Source organism: Grampus griseus, assembly GCF_964374135.1.
Source record: "Grampus griseus genome assembly, chromosome: 20".
Taxonomy (NCBI): Eukaryota; Metazoa; Chordata; class Mammalia; order Artiodactyla; family Delphinidae; genus Grampus; species Grampus griseus.
The window spans coordinates 24,414,860-24,431,113 of record NC_139014.1 but is presented as its reverse complement, the minus strand read 5'-3'; the positions used below and the strand labels follow the sequence as shown (position 1 = coordinate 24,431,113).

The window sequence follows — 16,254 nt, the reverse complement described above, 5'->3', positions numbered from 1 at the left end:
TTTTTTAATTTTGATGAAATCTAATTTATATATTTTCTCTGGTTGTTTTAGCTATGTGTCCTAAGTTCTTGAAAGTTTACAACAACCATGTGAGGTAGAGCACTCCCATTTTACAGTTGAGGAAATTGGGGTGTAGAGAGGTGAAGCACCTTGTTCAAGATTAAGCGGCAGGGCTGAACACGAGCACTCACACCCCGGGACCCGGGCGGGAATCATTCACCGCTCCTGCGCTCAAACTCAGTTTAAGGAGTAGGATCCTTAACTTGTCCCTGGACCTTCAGACCTTATTCAAGATTAGGATAGCCTGGGCTTCCCTGGTGGCGCAGTGGTTGAGAGTCCGCCTGCCGATGCAGGGGACACGGGTTCATGCCCCGGTCCGGGAAGATCCCACATGCCGCAGAACGGCTGGGCCCGTGAGCCACGGCTGCTGAGCCTGCGCGTCCGGAGCCTGTGCTCCGCAACGGGAGAGGCCCGCTTACCACAAAAAATTTAAAAAATTTAAAAATAAATAAATAAATAAATAAATAAAATAAAGATTAGGACAGCCTGCCTGACAGCTTTCATAGCTCACCTTTTATTGTTCATGAATTCATCTGAAGGGTCAATACAGGGTTGTGGGGGGTGGGACACTGAGGGCAGTGGGGAACAATGGCAGCTTCCCCAGTGATGTAAAGCAGCCTCTGTGAGCCAAGGCCCTGCCCGCCTTGTCTCCCATCATGGCTGCCAAGGCCTCAGACAGGGGATCTGGCCTCTCACTTCGGTCCTAATCAAAATAAGAAAGGTCGGCCAAGAAAGTGAGGCCTGTGTAAGCTGGTAAGGTTCAAGGGCAAGGGCAAGCCCCAAGCTGTGTCAGGGATAGCAGGAATGGAGGTAAGGAGGCCCAAGGTCTTGGAGAGGATGAGGTGCAATGGGCACCAGGAGAGACCTAATCCAGAGGCAGGGGCAAAGGAAAGGCACACTCTGGTGGGAGTGTCTCCCGGGTGTCAGGGTCTTGGAGGCAGGTAGGGGCAGCCCCACCTGCATAGGTCAGCCACCTGAGGAATGGGGCCATTCCAGTCTGACCTGCTGGGGGAGGGCAAGGAGCACTGGTCTGAGGAGTCACCTAGTGAGGGACATTCCTCCTACTATGGGCGCCACTGCCTGGAGGCTGTCCTGTGGCCCACACCCACCTGCAAGGTAGCAAGTTCTACACTGGGCCAAGGGGGGAATTTTCCAGAAGCCCAGGGCTACCTACTGACAAGTTTCAGCATCACAAAGAAATGACAGGTCTCTTTTTGTCTTGTCAGGAACCAGGAATTCTTGCTTGGAACCTCCTTCCTTAGGGCTAGCATGCCCAGGAAACTGTAAATCACGATGAAAACACTAATAGTAGTAACTACCACTTTGTCAAATGTGCACTTTGTGCCAGGAACTGCACTAGTCTCTCTCCATCCATCCATCCATCCATCCATCATCTCCAGCCCTACAAAAACCCTGAGGAAGGCATGGTGCCTGCTTTCAGAGGTGAGGAAATGGAGACACACAGGGTGAGTGACTTAAATAAGGCTACCAGCTAGTAATGATACTGGCCCCTCATGGAGGCATTGCTGTAGCAGCCCCTCAGGCCACACCCCAGGAGCCTGACCGCCACCTAACCTCACCCTCCACCCCTGAGGAAGTAGGAAGAAGGGGCTACTGCTCAGGCTGGATGTGAAATGGGGGCTGTGACCCAAGAGGAAGAGGCAGGGCCAAGGGGTTTCGACAGACACAGTGGCCAAGGGCTGCTGCCTTCTCTCATTCACTACTCAGAGAGCCCAGCACAGGAAGCAACTCTGACACTGGCTGGTCCAGAGTTTCTGAAATATGTCTGAGCATCAGGCTCACTGGAGAGCATTTAAAAATACAGATCCCTGGATACAGAGATTTGGATTCTATAGATGTTAGGGGGGCCCAGGAATGCACATTTCATGGAACCGCTGGTACTTCTGATGCAGAGCCAGGTTTGAGAACCTGGGGCTGGTCCAACCCCTTCACTAAGCAGTCGAGAAAACCCCATCTCAGTTCAGGGAAGTCCTACAGGTGCAAAGCAGCAGCGTAGAGATTTGGTCCCAGGTGGACACAGCCGTCAACATTAGACTGCCTCTCCTGGGAGGAGAAAGCCAACTTGAAAGTTGACCATATTTCTGGAGCCCGGAACTGACAGAAAAAGTCACAGGGCAAAAGATAGACTCAAAATATAAATATCTGAAATTTCTAGAAAACTCACTTCCAAAAAAATAAAAATCTATGAAAGATAAAAAGGACAGCATACTGGAAGCAATACTTGCAGTGAATAAGACAAAGAGTTAATATACTTGTAATTATTTATCTATGTAAACAATTCATTCAACTCGATCAGGAAATCATTAAGGCTAAATAAGCAATTGGCTAAGTGAAGATAAGCAAAGAGCTTACCTGTGCACAGAACACAATAGTAGTAAACAAATATTTAATGCAGAACATTTGATTTGGTTGGTAAACTTTAAAATGTAAATTGAAACAAGGTACTGTTAACACATTAGATTATTTTTTAAACTATATTTTAATATATGTACCTGTATGTGTAAATTCATAGGAATGGATTGGGGGGGACTTCCCTGGCGGTCCAGTGGTTACAACTCCACACTCCCAATGAAGGGGGCTTGGGTTTGATCCCTGGTCAGGGAACTAAGATCCCGAATGCTGCACAGCGTGGCCAAAAAACAAAAGAAAAAAAAAAAAAAGAAAAGGATTGGGAAGTTGTTTTCTGATTGCCTCAATATCTAGTCTCACCCTTTTTTTATTAACCAAGCCCTTCTATTATTAGGAATGGTAAGGAAGCAGCAAAATGCTTATTACCTGGAATGCAGACATGATGGCTGGAGCTCCAGGGACTATATCAGACCATGTGGAGATCTTAGGGATGGATGCTATGAAATGAAGATACAGAGCACAAAGCCTGTGTTCTTCATGACCAATGACCATGGGTCCACTATGCTAGCCCTGAAATGCTTTGTCTAGACTTCCTTTATGCGGAAGACAAATACATTTATTTGCTTAAGCTTATGTTACTCTGATTTTCTGTCATGTGCAGTTGAACCTGAACTTAACTGATACACACATCAAACCTATGTGGAAGTGTAAAAGGGACTATGCTATGGTATTGCTTACATTTATTATTACTTTTTACATTAAGAATATATTGATGTATTATTTATAGAAGCATCTGTTTTGGAGCCTCAGTGAATTCAGCTTGAGTATGAGCCCCATCACCTCCTATCTATGTGACCTGGGGCAGTCAATTTCTCTGTAAAGTGGGCATGATAATAACAGAACTTATTGAGTTGTTGTGGTGCTTAAATGAATTAATGCAGATAAAATGCTTGGCACCATGCCTGACTGACAGCTATTATCGTACTACCTTAGGCTATCACACAGGCACTGGTGGTGGCAGAACCAATCAGAAAAACCCAGGACATGTTTTTGAGTTAAAAAAAAAAACAAAACAGGTTGCAAAACTGGCACATGAGTATGATCCCTTTTGTGAAAAACTATTTTATTTCTACATAGATATGTACATCTATGCATCAAGAGATGTCCGGAGGGATGGCTGACCAAATGTCATAGTGGTAATTCCTGGATACTAGAAGCTTTGCTTTCTTCTATATGGTTGAAAAAGAGCATTATTATTTTTTGAGCAGGAAAATTAAAAAAAAAAAAAAAAAGGAAAAGCCCCTTGGAAAACAATATAACAAGTCTCACCACGAATCATTAAAGCATCCATACCCTTTGACCCAACCATCTCACTCTTGGGAATTGACCTGAGGAAATAATTCAAATGAAGGAAGAAGCTATATCCATAAAAACATGCACTACAGCATGATTTATAATAGAGAAAAACAGTGAACCACTTAAGTGCCTTACATTAGGGTAATACTTATTATTCACCCATTGGAACATTGTGCAACAATTAAAATGAGAAAGATGATGACCATGTAAGAACATGGAAAAATGCTTATGACAGACTGAGAAGAAAAAGGAACAGAATGAAAAATTAGATGTGTCAGGAGCACAACTGGGCAAAGGTCTTGCATGCATTTGGATGAGGACTGGAAGGGAGCACAAACAGTTGAATTTGTTGGGGTCACTAATTGTAGATTTTTTTTCCTTTTTCACTTAGAATTCTGCCTAATGTTTCTATAATGTTCTTTGTATAATTTTAAAAATTGGCTTTAAAAATCTCCTCAGGGAAAAGAAGAGAAAGCAGGAAGAGGAAAAGAGGAGGGAGAAGATGTGGATTCTCCCAGAAGCAGGGTCTGAATGAGAAGAGTTCAGAGGCAATCTGAACACATGGGCACAGTCCCACCTAGATCTTCTACCTGGGTGGCCCCAGAGGCTGCATCCCCTCTGTTCTCTGACTCAAGAGTAATCAGGTGGACCAAAATCGTTGCCTAAGTTAGGGAGACAGTACGTTAGCTGATAATAAAGTGAGGGTTAAAAGTGTTCTCCAGGGCTTCCCTGGTGGCACAGTGGTTAAGAATCTGCCTGCCAATGCAGGGGACATGGGTTCGAGCCCTGGTCCAGGAAGATCCCACATGCCGCGGAGCAACTAAGCCCGTGTGCCACAACTACTTAGCCTGCGCTCTAGAGCCCACGAGCCACAACTACTGAGCCCACGCACCACAACAATTGAAGCCCGCGCGCCTAGAGCCCATGCTCTGTAACAAGAGAGGCCACCGCAATGAGAAGCCCGTGCATCGCAATGAAGAGCAGACCCTGCTCGCTGCAACTAGAGAAAGCCCGTGGGCAGCAACGAAGACCCAACGCAGCCAAAAATAAATAAATCTATTTAAAAAAAAGTGTTCTCCAGATTGGAAACATTTGGAAAAACTGATCACGCTTGCTATTGACGACCAGCGGGCTGGCAAGGGCATGAACTGCCAGGCCTCCTGTATCCAAACGAGGGAGGCGCGTCTCCTCAGAGTCAGCAACCCCACGCCTTGGGATTTAGCCTAAGCCTAAGGAAATGATCAAGCCAGTGCATAAAAATATTTACATGAGATGTTCGTTACAGCCTCTATAAAAATAAAAAATTAAGCCCTCTGTTTCACCAAAAAGGAATTGGTAAACTAAATTTCGGGATCACCATGCAGTGGTACACTAGGAAGCTACACTAAAAAAATAGGATGTAGATACAAATGTGACATGAAAAAATGCCCACCACATCTGAGGTAGAAAAAGAAGGCTCCAAAGCAAGATGTGTATTTTCCCCTTTTTGTAAGAGTGTCTATCTAAAGATGTTCGCTTGCATGTAAGAATTCCTGCTAAGATACAGACCAAGGTCTAAAAGAAGCTAATCTTTGAATGGTGGGATTACAAACTGGATCAAGCAGTTTAGTCTCAATTATATTGTTGCAGTAACAAACAACCCCAAATCTACTGGTTTACAGCAGTGAGTGTTGCCGTCCCACTCCCGCTCCTGTCTCTAGTGGTCGGCCGCTCCTCTGCCCAACGACTTCTTCACTCTAGGACCCAGGTGGACGGAACAGCCTCTATTTGAACCCTGCAGGTCTCTGTGGTGGAGGAAGGAAATGGCAGACCACCCTCTGGCTCTTACAATCTGTGCTGGGCAAGTCTTACGGCCCTTCCCAGGTTCAACGGGGCAGGGATATATAATGGTAAACATTTTGAACAATAAAACAAGCTACCACAAAGTTATTTCATCCTTGTCTTAGTCCATTCAGGCTGCTATAACAAAAATACGATAGCCTGCGTAGCTTAAACAACAAACATTTATTTCTCACAGTTCTGAAGGCTGGGAAGTCCAAGATCAAGGTGCCAGGAAATTTGGTGTCTGGTGAGGGCCTGATTCCTGGTTCGTAGCTGTCTGTCTTCCCTCTGTGTCCTCACACAGGAGATGGGGCCAGGGAGCTCTCTGAGGTCTCTTTCATAAGTGCACTAATCCCATTCATGAGGGCTCCACCTTCATGACCTAATCACCTCCCAAAGGCCCCACATCTGAATACCATCCCCCTAGGGATGAAGTTTCCACATATGAATTCTGGGGGGAACACAAACATTCAGTTTATAGCAATCCTATTACTTAAAGTCCTTTCTTTGCAGAATGCAGTTCTTTCCCAGGAAGTGGATGGTCTCATGGAGATGGGACATGTGGGTGCTCCAGGAGAGAAAATACAGACACTGAGACCAAGCACCAGGCAGAGATGGCAGCTTCAAGCCTGAGGCAGAGGGGCCAGAGAGAGGTCAGGATTTTGCTTAATTTTTTTTTTTTTTTTTTTTTGCGGTATGAGGGCCTCTCACTGTTGTGGCCTCTCCCATTGCGGAGCACAGGCTCCGGACGCGCAGGCTCAGCGGCCGTGGCTCACGGGCCCAGCCGCTCCGCGGCACGTGGGATCTTCCCGAACCAGGGCACAAACCCGTATCCCCTGCATCGGCAGGCGGACTCTCAACCACTGCGCCACCAGGGAAGCCCAGGATTTTGCTTAATTTAAGAGACAGGTCAATCAACCTGACCCACAGTAAGAATAAAACAACAATGTGACAGAAAGTTCTAGATGTCCAGAAGTATTACGCCAGTTCTCTTACTTACTTATATGACTTGAGTCAAGTTAGAGGGCCTCTTTGAATGTCTGCATACATAAAAGGCAAATTAAAATAGCTGTCCTGCTTACTTTACTCTATTTGATTGGGCATGGGCGGGGGGCGCTCAGTCGTCAGCCCTAAAATTGTCAGCACTCTAGGTGGGGAAGGTTTGGGCCTTCAAGCTGTAACCACACACTCACATACATTACATTTCTCCAAATCCTCTCATCACCTCATCATCAGAGTAGCTTGTTCACCGCTCTTATTTGTGTCCGTATGCTTTTCAACAGGACAGGTGAAAAGATGACAACAGAAGTCTTCAGATGGAGGAAGAGAACCCCTTTGACGGATGAGCCCAGGAAGGTCTGGACGCAGAGGGAAGGACCTCACTCCACTTGGTCAGGTCTGGAATTAGCCTTGTTCCCCTTTTTTCTCCTGATCCCAGCCTCTCAGGATGGAAGATGACAGGGCTTCTCAAACCGGCCTGATCACTAGAGCCACTCAGGAAACATTTAAAAACTAGATTCCTGGGCTCCACCTTCCAGAGACTCTGATTCACCTGGTGAGGGTGGGAGGCTGAGTCACAGAAGGTGACCTGTGCCATCCCCACCTGGCTCCCGTCCAGCCCCTCTGCACAGGCCTCATGTGGTGCCCCAGCAGGGAGGGCCCAGGCATCTCAGGTGGCACGAGCCCTGACAGCTGGGAGAAACCTGAGTGGGCCCAGGTTATCTGATGGCGCACCTGCTCTGGCCCCGTGCTCACATCTTGAATATCAAGATCAGGGGAAGGCTCGAGAAGAGGCTCCCCAGGCAGCACAGGTCACCCCGCAAGCTGCGCAGGGGCCAAAGGAGGTAGTAAGAAAAAACCATTTCCCCTTTCCTCCTCCCAGCCCCTCAGAACCAAATGCACTGCAGGCTTCCACAGCCCATCTACACACCTTTACTGATAACCCTGGAGTTTATCTCTTCACACATCTATCAACATGGTGGCGAGTTCCTCGAGGGCTGGGACAGGTCTTATTCCTCTCTGCATGCCGCTCAGAGCCTGGCACACTATTAGTGCTTGCTGAATATTTCATAAATAAAGGAGAGGGAGTTAACACTTACCATGTTACCACAGGTCAAAGAAGGACTGATATTCACACCCACCAGGCACGTGGGAAATGCACGTGCTCACCTCTGAGGGGTGGGGGGAACCCTATCCTTAGTCACCCAGCTAGAGACTGAGCTTAGCAAGCCCTGATTTGCAAGGGTACTAAATTACCTTTGACATCAGGGCACCCTTTGATATGATGAGTTATGGAGCCTCTTCACAGGAAAATGCCTCCCTCCCCACCGCCCCCCAAACCCTGCATAGAATTTATAGGTATCAGCCCTTAAAAAAAAGGGGAAAGTTCTTTTCTTCTTTTTTTTTTTTTTTTTTTTTTTTGCAGTAGGCAGGCCTCTCACTGCTGTGGCCTCTCCTGTTGCAGAGCACAGGCTCCGGACGCACAGGCTCAGCGGCCATGGTTCACAGGCCCAGCCGCTCCGCGGCATGTGGTATCCTCCCGGACCGGGGCACGAACCCGCGTCCCCTGCATCGGCAGGCGGACTCTTAACCACTGTGCCACCAGGGAAGCCCCGAAAGCTCTTTTTTTAATGGATGCACGCCAGTTAATGAACATAGATCCAATGACAGAGTCAGAAGTTAACATTCTGCAACCCCCAATCTAATCACTGATTTAGGCAAGGATCATTGATGAATGCTGAGATCCCTGGGCACATGACTGTCAGGAAGGAATCTCAGCCCTAGACTAAGGCTCAAGCCCCCAGGTCAGGATCCCACACTCCAAGAAAAAGCCCAGGCAAAGGATAAGACCACAGTCAAGGCAGGCTCCACATGGGTTTATTAAGGCCGGGGAGAATTACCAGGCTCTGATCTTTCCTGAATTCTCCCCTCTCCTCTCCCTCTTAGCTCCCCCCACCTTCACTCTCTCAAGGGGAAAGGCTGCAGTGGGGAGGGGACTGGGGGGCACTCTGAAGTACTGTGAGGCTCCTGACGCCCAAACATATCCTGGCTACCGAAAGGGAAGCGGCAAGGCTCGCTCTGATCTTTCCCACTGTTCTCAGAGTCCGGCAGGCTGCTGTGCTGGACATCCACGACCTGTCCTGTACTGTAGGAGCAGGAAGCCTGAGAGCTCTATTTCTCAGCATCTCTTGCCAGCCAGGATTTGTTTAGAGTCAACTGATGAGAGGCACCCACAGAAACCATTCCTCCCTCTCTGGCAGTGGTGGGTACACTTGATGCCAGTTCCCAGACCAGAAATGTCCTCCCATCTGCCTCACTGCAGCCATTCCCCTGGGGAGGCCAGGGCTGGGCAGCGACCAGAGCCGGGACAGCACCTGCCAGTGGAGACGGCAGTGTCGCTGGGACACAGCAACATGTGACTATCCTCCTGGCACAGGGGAGGGAGTTCTCTGCTGCCAGGCCTCTTGGAGCCGAGATAGAAGGGTCGGCAACATGGAGTCCAGCACAGCCAGCCCCTCCCAGGAACACCGAAGACCCCTGGAAAAACAAAGAGGCCTGGCTGGGACTGTGCCCTCTTACCAGTTTCAATCATCACCCTCCACCAGTGCCAAGGCCCTGGCACCCACAGGCCCCTCCTTGTCCGTCCTTCTCACCTCCCCCCACCCAACACACCTGCGATCCAGCAGCAAGTGGCCCCGCTCCAGCAGCTCCTGCACCTCCTCGTTGGCTACAAACAGGTCCCACAAGGTCAGCTGGGGCTCAAACTGCTGCCAGTGCTGGGGAGACCAGAAGGGGCAGAGATGCAGGGACCACAAGGTGGGGAGCTGGCGGGGCTATTCCAGGCCACCTGTCTGGGGGTGCAGTGAGGGATGAGGGGTGGGTCCAATCCAACACAGCGATCTCAGAAACTGACTGTCATGCACACCAGGACCAGGCCACTGGACCAGCAGGGAGGTGGGCACCTTCAGTCCATTCCACGTTCAGGCCAAACCCAGGTCCCAGCCAAGCCAGGTCTCCCTTTGCTCCTCCCCTCCCCCTGTGCTGGCCAGAGTACGGTCAGCCCCAGCCAGAGTTCGATGGCTCTGACTTCATCCACAGCGGTTCCGAGCCTGCCTGATCTGTATCTACTGCACTTTCTATCTGAGCTTTCAGTGCTGCTTTAAGAATATTTGAAAACTCTTAATCTAGTCTATTCCCTTAGACGACTGAGAAAGTTGAAATTCAGAGGTGAAGGGATGTGTGCCTAAGGTAGCGGTAGACGGGGACTAGAGCCCGGCTCTCTCTGCAGCCCTAGTCTAGGGTTCTCACCATTGCCTTACGCTGCTCATCACTCCTGCCCATCAGGCCTCTGCTGGACCAAGGCCCTACCTCTAGCTGCCAGTCCCAGAGGAATGGGAGGTGTGTGTGTGTGTGTGTGTGTGTGTGTGTGTGTGTGTGTGTGTGTGTGTGTGTGTGTGTGTGTGTGTGTGTGTGTAGAAGAGAGAGTGAGACAGAGTGATTCTGCGAGGCCTAGGAGGAGAAAGCAGCGTGCCAGACCCCTGGACCTCTTACCTGGTGAGTGATCCCCACATCTGTGCGTAGTCCCATGGCCAAAACTTCCTCCAGACTGAAAGAAAAACCAATAAGGGGTCTTGGAGAGGAGACTTGCGCTTCTCCCATTCTTTACACCCTATGCTGGGATGTGCGTAGGGGGGGTTTATGGGGAATCACGCAATATGGGGCGGGGAGGGGGCAGGGCAAGGTGGGAAACAAAGATGTGCAGGTAGGTGTTTCTTGGGGTAGAGCCCTCAGGTGCTCACAGCGCCAGCTCGCCCAGGGGGATGCGCCTCCGGGTGCCATGACCAAACAGCATCACCTCCTTCATCCAGTTGTCAGGCTCCAGGGTCTGGATCCGAGCCTCTCGGGTGTGGCCCCCAGCCCCCTGGGGTACAAATCGCCCATGGGCTCCTGACAACATCAACAACCGCCCCCACTTTAATAGCAGCGAACACTGTGTGCTTGCCAGATGTTAAATCAGTGGTTCTCACAGTGTGGCCCCTGGACCAACAGCATCTCAGATGCCAGAAATGTCCATTCTCAGGCCCTGTCCAATTCCAGAAATTCTAGAATTTGGTTGGGACCCAGCTGGGTTTTAACAAGCAGTCTAGATAATTCTAATGCACACTAAAGATCGAGAACCACAGTGCCAGGCACTACACCCAGTGCCTCAACATACATACTCAACAGCTCTACGAAGTCAACAGTGTTTTTTTGCCACACTTTACATACGAGGAAACAGAGGCCTGGAGAGCTTAATAAGTGGCCCAAGAGCACACAGCCGTGACACTGCTCTCCTGAGTCATCCCACCTAAGGTTCACAGGGGACTCACCAGGTCCAACGCCAAGGTACTGACCGCACTGCCAGTAAGTCCAGTTGTGGGTACTAAGCGCCCCCTGTGGGAAGGGAGGGAATAGTCAGTGCAGAGAGAAGCAGGTGGGCCTGTCTCTGCTCAGGGAAGGGCACCTGGTTAGAATGTCCCACCATCTCAGGCTTCGGAAGCACCCTTCTCCCCAAAGAGGGCCTCAGCCTGCCCAGGCCCCACCTTCAGCCACAGGACTTACATTCCGGGCGAAGTTGGAGACCTCATACTGGCGGAAGCCAGCCTCCCGAAGGACTGCCCGTCCCTCCTGGTACATCTCAGCGGCAAGTTCGGGGTCAGGGGCAGGAAGGGAGCCCTGCTGCACCTGGGTGAAGAGGGCGGTGCCCCGCTCCAGGGACAGCTGGTAGAGCGACACATGGTCATCACAGTGCCGCAGCAGTTTCCGCAGCTGCCCAAGCCACGGCCCCACGTGCTGTGCCGGCAGCCCCAGCATCAGGTCCACAGAAACACGCCCCGGGAAGTGGCGCCGGGCCTCCGCCAGCATCTGCAGGGCATCACTGGCTGAGTGTGTCCTCCCCAGCAGCTGGAGCTCAGTGTCATCTAGGGACTGGAGAGAGAGGGTCAGGTGTAAGCACGCAGGCTAGCTCAGAGGGAGACGGAAACACCTGACTGACCTTACTGCAGACACAGATACAGGGGAAGACACAGGACATGGCAGGGGGCTGGAAGGTGGAAGGTCAAGCCAGTAGCAGGGGTACCATTCACTGAAGAGTCACTATATGCAAAGCATTTCTACGCAGCGTCTAATTTATCCTTACAACCCTCCAACATTAGCTCCATTTTACAGACGACAAAACAAGTTCAGAGATGTTAAGCAGCTTGCCCAAAGTCACACAATGGCGAAGTCAGACCTGGAATTTAGGACTGACTCCAAAGCCAACCATCTTTTTTTGATTTTACTTTTTATTTTGAAATATTTTGAACCTATAGAAAAGTTGCGAGAAAAGCTCAACAAACACCTTCATCCAGATTCACCAATTAACATTTTGCCACATTTGCTTTGTCTCTCTCTCTAAATATACACATATATTATTATTATGTTGAATCATTTGAGGGTAAGTTATAGACCAGGGCTGTCTAAAAGAACCATCTGCGAGGATGGAAACGTTCTGTATCTGCATTGTCCAATACAGTAGACACTAATCTCATGTGGCTATTTAAATTTTAAGTTAATTAAATTTAAATAACCACATTCTAAGTGCTTCCTAGCATGTGGTCAGTGGCTACTATATTGGTCAGTGCAGATATAGAACATTTTAGTATAATATGGTAGCCACTGGCCACAGGCTAGTGAGCACTTGCAATGTGGTTATTTATTTATTTATTTTTAAATTTTATTTTATTTATTTATTTTTGGCTGCATTGGGTCTTTGTTGCTGTGCACGGGCTTTCTCTAGTTGCGGAGAGAGGGGGCTACTCTTCGTTGCCTTGTGTAGGCTTCTCACTGTGGTGGCTTCTCTTGTTGCTCTAGAGCACAGGCTCAGTAGTTGTGGCTCACGGGCTTAGTTGCTCTGCGGCATGTGGGATCTTCCCGGACCAGGGCTCGAACCCATGTCCCCTGCATTGGCAGACGGATTCTTAACCACTGCGCCACCAGGAAAGCCCCCGCAATGTGGTTATTTAAATGTAAAAAACTTAAATACTGTACTCCTGTACCCCTAAATAATTACATGTGTATTTCCTAAAAACAAGGACATTCTCTTACACAACCACAATCTAATTATTGAGTTCAGGAAATGTAACACTGATACAATCCTGTTGTCTAAGACACAGTCTTATTCAAAGTTGGCCAATTGTCCCTAAATATCTGCTGTAGTAATTTCCTCTTCCCACCCCAATCCAGGATCCAGTCGCGGGTCACACATTGCATTCAGCTATCATTGTCTCTTTCGTTTCCTTTAGTTGAGATCCTCATCCTGCCTTTGTCTTTTATGACACTGACATTTTTGAAGAGTACAGGCTAGTTGTTTTAATTTTCTATTTTATTATTATTTTTAAAATTATTTATTTATTTTGGCTGTGCCGGTTCTTAGTTGCGGCACATGGGATCTTTAGTTGTGGCATACGAACTCTTAGTTGCAGCATGCATGCGCGATCTAGTTCCCCAACCAGGGATTGAACCCGGGACCCCTGCACTGGGAGTGTGGAGTCTTACCCACTGGACTACCAGGGAAGTCCCCGGGCTAATTGTTTTCAAAAATGTCTCGTAGGGAAGGAAGCTGCATGGTGCGGCCTAAATAAATAAATTATTTAAAATGTCTCTTAATAAGTCCTAGAGCTCTCCTGTACATCACTGTGTTTATAGTTAGCAATACTGTACTGTACACTAAAAAACTGTTCAGATGGTACTTCGATCTCATGTTACCTGTTCTTACGATACACACACACAGTCTCTTAATTTAGGTGTTTCCTCACAATTAGATTCAAGATATGTAAGCATTTGGGGCCAGAGTATCTCAGAAATGGCGTGTCCCTCTCAATATGTCTCATCAGGACAAAGCCCTGACCCCAAACTCTATGGTAAATGGTACATGTATTTGAAGGAGGGAGACAATACTGGCTATGGAAATATCACGGGCCAACCTGCGAGGAACATGTTTCTCCCCGACTTAAAAACCTTCAGTGACTCCCTTGTCACCACTAAGCGAAACCCCAAACTTCCTAGTATGGTGCTGAAGACGCTGGGCCCTAGCTTGCAGCCTTGTCCCCAGCCTCTCCAGTCACAAGGAATGGCTCACAGGTCCCCCCAAACATGCAAGTTCTTCCAAATCCTGTGTCTTTTCCTCCCACACCCTCATCTCTGGTGGACTCCTCTTCCTCATTCAAACATCATGTCCTTCAGGAAGGTTTCTATGATCTTGTCAGACTGAGACGGCCTTCAGGCTGTACTCTGAGAGCATTTTGTAGAGACCCCCTTTATAAGCAGACTTTATCATGCTGCAGTGACCTGACCACCTGTTGGCCTCCTCCTGGGTCTCCAATCATGTAACAAATCTTTTTCAAGCATCTACTATGTGCCAAGCACACAGTGCTTGGAACACTGTGATGAACACAAAGGCATACACGATCCCTGCCTCACAGGGCTTCTGCTCTACCACAGAAACAGACAATTAAGTACTTACAAAAGCGTCACCATACACTTTTTAGTGCCTACAGGTTCCTGGCACCCAGAAAGAGCTCAATAAATGTTTGCCCGATGAATGAACGTGATCACCCAGGAGAGACATCCTGGGTGCCCTAGGATGAGGTGGGTGAGATGGGTTACCTGGAGGCCAATGGACAACCTGTTGACTCCTGCTGCCCGGAATGCTGCCAGCCTGGAGCCTGGGGCCGAAGAGGGGTTGGCCTCCAATGTGACTTCAGAGTCTGCAGGCAGGTGAGTTGCCTGGGCCACTGCCTCCAGGACAGCTGCCACAGTGTGGGGGCTGGCCAGACTGGGGGTACCCCCACCAAAGAACACAGACTCCACTCTAGGGAAAGAGGATGGAGAAGATGAGACGTGGGGGAGCCCTACGGGATGCCTGCACCTGTCCTATGCACCGGCCACATAATTCCCGAGACCCCGCCTACAGCCCCCAGTACCCACCGCTGCACCCCACTGAGTTGCAGCAGCGTCTGAGCCTCGGTCACCAGACAGCGTCTCATGGCAGCCTCGTCCACACCGCGGGGGATGTACTTGTTGAAGTTGCAGTAACTGCAGCGCTTCTCGCAGTAGGGCCACTGGGGGCAGGGGGCGTGTGAAAAGGACGAGAGATGACCCTGTGCTGCCCTGGCCACTTCCAGGGTTCAGTCGCACACATCCCCATCCCCATTCCTAGGTCAGTCAACAGTGGCTACCGCATCTAAGCCACGCAACTCCCCAAGGGGGTTAGTAAGCCCACTTCAATAGGACGAAATTGAGGTTCAGAAGGGAAATCACTTGGTCAAGGTCAACGAGATGGTGAGCACCAGAGACTTCAGGTCTCCGGACCAAGACATTTCCCTGCCAGGGAAAGGGCCCCAGACCTCGTCTGGTAGCGGGGAAAGACGGCAGGTGGGCTCGCAGCGCGACAAGCGCCTCCTCGCCTCTGGCCCTCCGCGCCCGAGCCTCCGCCTCCCCTCCCCACTCACGTGGACGTAAAGCGCTGCGCGCTGGCTCCCGGGCGTAGGACCCCGGGGTCCTCCCGCGTCCTCCGCGAGGCGACGCCTCTGGGCCATCTTGGCGGCCTTCACCCAGCCGCGGGCCCGAACACCGGGGAGCGCCGTGCCGCCCGCTGTGGCGGGGAGGCCCGGTGCGCGGGCCAGGACCCGAGATCGAGACAAACCCAGTGCAAAGCGTCCGGTGTGCGCTGACCCGGGCCGGGTGGGCCGCCCGGGCGGAAGGAAAGGGGCTGCGTGGCCGCGCCCTGTGTCGGAGCGCCGCCGAGAGGGCTCCGGGCCGCAGCGCCACCGGGAGGGCTCCGGGGCCGCAGCGCCACCTGCTGGGCACCGGTGCGCTCACCGCAGCCGCCCGGCCGTCCTTTGGCGGCGGCAGGGGTGCGGGGAGCTCCGCAGCTTTTGGCACCCCGTCGAAGGCGAGTTCCTGGATCAATCCAGGAACTCTTAGTTCGTTCGATGGGTTCCTTCACATTTTATGTGTCTGGTTCAGAGCTGGGCGCTGGGGCTATCCAGATGCATAAGGCCAGGGCACAGTACAGGTGCATGAGACAGGACGTAAACCAACAAGAGACAACAGGCAACCGATTTTAATTCAGCACTTGCTGGATACCAGGCCGGTGTGCTCCGTGCCGCGAGGCGGGTCTGTTACAAGGGATGTGGAATCAGTGGGGTAGGACAGGGCACTTGGACTGAATGTTGCAAGAGCAGAAAATCCCGGGGGGAATGGGCTTGGCCAGGAGAGTAGGTTGTCAACTCCTGGGTCACGCCAACCCCAGGCACCTGCTGTGAGGAGTGTCAGAGATGCTGTATGTGGGACAGACAGGGTTCAGGTGAAGGGCTGGACAAGCAGGCACCTGAAGAACTGTCCCGGAAAGTGGAAGGATCATGGGCCTTGGAGTCAGTCACCTGGGTTCCCTAATTCCAGTTGTGTGACCTTGGGCAAGTCACTGAACTTCTTGAGTTTCAGTTTCATAGTTTGTGAAATGGGGCTAATGCCTACTTGACGGTGTCATTGGGAGAATTTCAACAGGAAATGTATACGGATGCACCTGTATGTGTATAATGCCTGGCACTCAGAATACCCTAAACT

The 16,254-nt window shown here is 50.2% G+C and overlaps 1 protein-coding gene across 1 annotated transcript; it reads right to left on the bottom strand.

Moving 5' to 3' along the window:
* Nucleotides 1-8,460: 8,460 nt before the first annotated feature.
* Nucleotides 8,461-15,292, bottom strand: RSAD1 (radical S-adenosyl methionine domain containing 1). The gene is made up of 9 exons (XM_082679187.1): nt 15,138-15,292; nt 14,614-14,747; nt 14,293-14,497; nt 11,209-11,574; nt 10,977-11,040; nt 10,407-10,554; nt 10,159-10,213; nt 9,280-9,383; nt 8,461-9,144 (listed from the first exon to the last, which is right to left on the bottom strand). Exons 1-9 carry the CDS (start codon nt 15,222-15,224, stop codon nt 9,027-9,029), a joined length of 1,281 nt encoding a protein of 426 aa, XP_082535313.1. The 5' UTR covers nt 15,225-15,292; the 3' UTR covers nt 8,461-9,026.
* Nucleotides 15,293-16,254: the final 962 nt, after the last annotated feature.

Excerpts from the sequence above, each read along its gene's own strand:
- RSAD1 (XM_082679187.1), bottom strand. The coding sequence starts at position 15,224 with ATGGCCCAGAGGCGTCGCCTCGCGGAGGACGCGGGAGGACCCCGGGGT. Across the intron at positions 11,575-14,292 it reads GGTTGTCCATTGGCCTCCAG|TCCCTAGATGACACTGAGCT; the intron begins GTAACCCATCTC and ends CTCTCTCTCCAG. Across the intron at positions 9,145-9,279 it reads CACTTGCTGCTGGATCGCAG|GGGTCTTCGGTGTTCCTGGG; the intron begins GTGTGTTGGGTG and ends TTGTTTTTCCAG.